Below are 5,243 nucleotides of genomic sequence, written 5' to 3' on the forward strand. Positions count from 1 at the left end.
ACATTCAGACATTTCATAGCAAGATGAAATGATATGATGTCTGTGATTTGATTCAAAATAATCTATGGGGCAGAAAAGTGGGTAGGAGTATATATGCAACAAGACTTATTCTGAGTTGATTATTGTTGAATCTTCTGGCAAGTTAAGTACAAGTTTCTTATAAACTTTCTATAATATTATACAAATACCTTAGACATTAGTTGTCTCAAAATCAATGTGCTTTTCTTTTTCTGGTGAATAGATCATTTTTATAATAGAATCCCCTAGGCTGGAAAAATAAGTTACTACATTTTTAATGTTTCTGCATTTAGATGGCTATGTGCAATAATTTAAGCATGAGTAAAGTGAACTCTCAAAGGACATGTATCTCTTCCAGTTAGGATATATGTCAATCCTTGTATCACCCCTGAAACCAGGAGCTAATTTCTCTTACTGTTTGGTCAGGTCAGTGAAGGGTTGATATTATACCAGCACGTAGACTGTGAGAACACTGGCTGGACTGCGGAAGAATCCTTTACATTCACAGCCTCCTCCCCATCAGCAGCCCTGGGACCCGAGGAGTTCTGTATTACTATTTCATATGATATCAATGAGCCTGGTCAGCAGAGTTGTCTGCTTGCAAATACAGGTAATGCCACCACGATATGAGCAGTGCCTAATCTATAATTATTAAAGTAGGGAGAGTTTGGAAATACATCTTTCCCTTTTTAATTGTCAATGCCATGATATCAACCTTTGAAATAAAGCTTAAACAGTTATAAAAAATTATTTCTTTACACGTCCTCTTTCTCCAGGTCTCTTCTATTTTATCTCATAAGCTTAAACAGTTGTACTAGGAGAAGGATGACAACTTAGCTTTAAAGAATTTTATTTGCACCTCCAAGTGGGGACTTCACTGTGCCCATGACAGAAAACTGTGGATAGAAAATGAAAATGACAAATAGGGTAAGTTCTTAAAAGGAAAGGGGTATTGAAAGCTGCATGTTTCCATGGCAAGAGAAAGTCTGGTAGTAGATAAATTATGAAATTAACATTTTATAAATGAATATAAAAGATTTTAAAGCTCAGTTGCCTGAAATGTTGGCTTAATTGTGTGTGAATGTGTGTATTTAAAATGTATTTATTTAATATGCCTTGGGTAGCAATGCTAATTCAAGTACTTGAGCAACCAAAGTGTTACAAGTAATCCACTAAGACGAATTTGAGGGAAAAAGGGCTTTACAGTTGTCATCCAAAAGTTCTAATGAAATGCCAGTTTGTTTTTTCTGTTTTAACAGGAGCTTCTGTCAAGGAGGGAGACAAGGTTCTGATTGGCCAATTTAAGTTAGATGCTTCCAACCTCTTATTTAAATTGCCTGAATCTCAGTGCTTTTCCCGTGAAATTTGGTTCCAAGTGACATCTCTTCCTCACCACAGAACAATTATGGTTGGAAAAAGAAATATTACCAAAGGTAAACCCAGTTTCTACCAGTATATAATTAATAAATTTGGAATTACATACATTCATGATGACTCTGAATCACTGGCTGATAATTTTACCTTTGTCGTTTGGCCAAACCAAAAGAGCAAGTCCACCACCAAGCCAGAAGCTGACTTTCTTGAAGAGATGTTTAATATCACCATCTCTCCAGGTAATATTATTATAATGACCAGGCACCAGAATTAAAGACAAAGGGGCTTCAGTTGAAAGTTCTGCAGGGCAGTAGGTTGGCTGTGGGACCTGAACATCTGAAAATGGAAGATCTGGACAGTCCTCCAGATGAAATCAGATATATGATCATCCGTAATCCTAATAATGGCTTTTTGACAATGGCTTACCTTCTGGACACAGCTGTTCACCATTTTACACAAGCTGACATTGATAACTCTCAGGTGTGTTTCACACAGGATGGAAGCCCTTCCTCTGGAATGTTCCACTTTAGTGTGACAGATGGTGCACACCACAGCCTCTATAAACTCTTCCACCTGGATGTCATTCCCATCTCCATCAGCATTGTGAACCTTACTGACCTACTTCTCCCACAAGGCCAGACAACCATCCCCATCACCAATGCTCACCTGTCAGCCATGACCAATGGGAGGAACCCCCAAATCACTTACATGATAACATGGCCCCTCCAACACGGGCACCTGCTGATTGAAGACCAGGTGGTCACCAACTTTGGACAGGAAGATTTGGATTCAAGAAGACTCTTTTATCACATGACAAATCTCACTGCCACACAGGACCAGCTACAGTTCTCGCTGTTTACATCAGAAAGCAACCTGACAGGACAAACACTGAACAACAGAGTGCAGCCTTTACTGCGGGTTATGCCAAACCTGAAAATTGCCGACAGAGTGGCTCATCAGCTGAGAAGAAGGGACCTAGATGCTACCGTGTTGCAGGAAGTCAGGGACCCCGAACAGAGGGACCGGCTGAAGCCATGGCAGAAGAACATAAATTGTGAAGATTTCATGGACATTTATTAGTTCCCCAAATTAATACTTTTATAATTTCTTACACCTGTCTTTACTGCAATCTCTGAACATAAATTGTGAAGATTTCATGGACACTTATCACTTCCTCAATCAATACCCTTGCAATTTCCTATGCCTGTCTTTACTTTAATCTCTTAATCCCGTCATCTTCGTAAGCTGAGGAGGTATGTCACCTCAGGACCCAGTGATGATTGCGTTAACTGCACAGATTGTTTGTAGAGCATGTGTGTTTGAACAACATGAAATCTGGGCAACTTGAAAAAAGAACAGGATAACAGCAATGTTTAGGGAACAAGGGAGATAACCTTAAACTCTGACTGCCAGTGAGCCAGGTGGAGCAGAGCCATATTTCTCTTCTTTCAAAAGCAAATGGGAGAAATATCACTGAATTTCTCAAGGAACATCCCTGAGAAAGAGAATGCATCCCTGAGGGGAGACCTCTGAAATGGCCACTTTGGGGATGGTAGTCTTTTATGGTCGTAGCTGAGGGATGAAATCAGCCCCCATCTCCCGTAGTGCTCCCAGGCTTATTAGGAAGAGGAAATTCCTGCCTAGTAAATTTTGGTCAGACCGGTTGTCTGCTCTCAAACTCTGTCTCCTGATAAGATGTTATCAATGACAATGCGTGGCCGAAACTTCATTAGCAATTTTAATTTTGCCCTGGTCCTGTGGTCCTGTGATCTTGCCCTGCCTCCATTTACCTTGTGATATCTTATTACCTTGTGAAGCATGTGATCTCTGTGACCCACACCCTATTCGTACACTCCCTCCCCTTTTGAAAATCACTAATAAAAACTTGCTGGTTTTACGGCTCAGGGGGCATCATCGAACCTGCTGACATGTGATGTCTCCCCTGGATACCCAGCTTTAAAATTTCTCTCTTTTGTACTGTGTCCCTTTATTTCTCAGACTGGCCGACACTTAGGGAAAACAGAAAAGAACCTATGTGAAATATTGGGGGTGAATTTCGCCCGATACTATCGAGCTTGCTAATATGACTGACAGTGATCCCAAATTTGAAGTGACAGAGCCCCCTGTACATAGAAGGCTGGGATGAAGAGGGGTTGTACAGCACAGTGATAGAAGAGGCTACTGTATTCACTCAGAGGGACATTGACCAAGGGTGGCTGGTATTCCACCCACAGGCGTGGGGATGCTGAACGACTCCTTCACTTTCTTGCTCAGGCCAGATCATGTACAGCCAGTGATATGTTATCTCCCCTTCACCATAGTGCCGCCTGACCCCTCACTTTTGCAAACATTTACACCAAGTGTTCCTTTATTTGTCACTGGAGACAACCTTGTAACCTCAGTTATCTCTCAGGAAAAGCCTGTGATTTCCTCAAGACTTGCGGCACAGACAGAAACTTTAGGGAAACTGACCCAGACCAGATGGCAGAAAGAAGATCCCTGGGGACAGCAGTGGTGAAGAGCCCAGTGTGGATGGCAGAGTTTCTGCCATCAAGGTCATTTGGCCACCAGCCACCACTAATAGTCAGCTTTTGGGTACCCATGCAGCCCAGAGAGAGCAGTTACCCTCTGATGGTCATCATACCCTTGGCTGCCATGGTCTTCGTGCTGAAAGTGGCTGCAGTGGCCATGTGTGTCTGGTTGTTGAGCCAGAAGGTAGAAAAGGCAAAACCCCTTATCAAGCCCCAGACCAATCCGGAACACACAACCCCAAGTCATAGGCCACAAAGGAGCATAAAGTTCCCACTGTCACAGTGACACCCCTTCTGCAAAGCTCCAGCAGCCCCCCAGTCTGTCTTTTCAGGGCCCTGCAGTGTGAACAAATGTCTTCTCCAGTGGCCGAGCCAGTGGACAAATGTGCTGCTTGGGAGACATGGATGAACCTGGTCAAACTCTGCCGACAAACCAACCCAACGCTGAAGCACAACTAGTACTGGGTGTAGATTGAGGGCTCGCATTTCTTACTGACCACCTACCATGTGTCAGGCACTGGGATAGGCATTGGGATATAAAGCAAATAAATGCTGGTTGGATCAACTGAGAAAAGTCAGGCCCTGCTAGTGATTCAATGTTCAATCCTAGCTCCATGGTTAGATGTTGCGGGGTGGTTGATTGTGACTTGTACAACACTCATGGGCTTTCTGCAATGGGCTCTGTGTGTCATCTTCTGGACCTGACTTTCTCAGTTTACATCAGTTGGTCAATATTTAAACCCTTTACTAAGGTAGTACAGAACATGTTAGCCCCACTGAGAATGCTAGTATTAACCTGGGGCATAGAGTTAAAGGAGGAAAGCTTTGAATACTTTACACTGAGAATTCCCTCTGAGTGAGTCAGCAGGAAGTGCAAGAACTATTTCAGCATGTAGAAGAGGTAATTTATCACATCAATGAGTATGTTTACGTAATGTTTTTCTGTAATGTCTTTTCCTCATTGGAGTCTCTAGGTTTGATTTCCTAGTGCGGGAAATGCCTCAGTGCTCTAGGTAGTGTTGGGACAGTCTGGCCCCTTTTGAAATTATCTACTGAATACATTGTGTTTCATCAGGAGGCTTTGTCTATTTTAATTTATAAAATCAAGCCTAGAATAGAAATATTATTTGAAGCCCTATGGGACAGAAAAGTTTGTTGAATGTTTTTGTGATGCCTCAATTTGGCTTAACTTTACAATGAATTAAAATAATGGTCCAGGCCCAGTGGCTCATGCCTGTAATCTCAGCACTTTGGGAGGCCAAGGTGGGCAGATCTCTTGAGCCCAGGAGTTTGAGACCAGCTTGGACAACATAGTGAAAC

At 42.4% G+C, this 5,243-nt stretch overlaps 1 protein-coding gene across 1 annotated transcript; it reads left to right on the forward strand.

The window, feature by feature from the left end:
• The first annotated feature begins 258 nt into the window (after positions 1-258).
• On the forward strand, positions 259-3,358 carry LOC129143970 (chondroitin sulfate proteoglycan 4-like). The gene is made up of 3 exons (XM_054684364.2): positions 259-628; positions 795-945; positions 1,278-3,358. The coding sequence occupies exon 3, from the start codon at positions 1,735-1,737 to the stop codon at positions 2,470-2,472; it is 738 nt and encodes a 245-aa protein (XP_054540339.1). The 5' UTR covers positions 259-628; positions 795-945; positions 1,278-1,734; the 3' UTR covers positions 2,473-3,358.
• Positions 3,359-5,243: the final 1,885 nt, after the last annotated feature.

This window comes from Pan troglodytes, chromosome 4, assembly GCF_028858775.2.
Source record: "Pan troglodytes isolate AG18354 chromosome 4, NHGRI_mPanTro3-v2.0_pri, whole genome shotgun sequence".
Taxonomy (NCBI): domain Eukaryota; kingdom Metazoa; phylum Chordata; class Mammalia; order Primates; family Hominidae; genus Pan; species Pan troglodytes.

Bases quoted from the DNA above. Each gene is read 5' to 3' on its own strand.
- LOC129143970 (XM_054684364.2), top strand. From the start codon at position 1,735: ATGGAAGATCTGGACAGTCCTCCAGATGAAATCAGATATATGATCATC.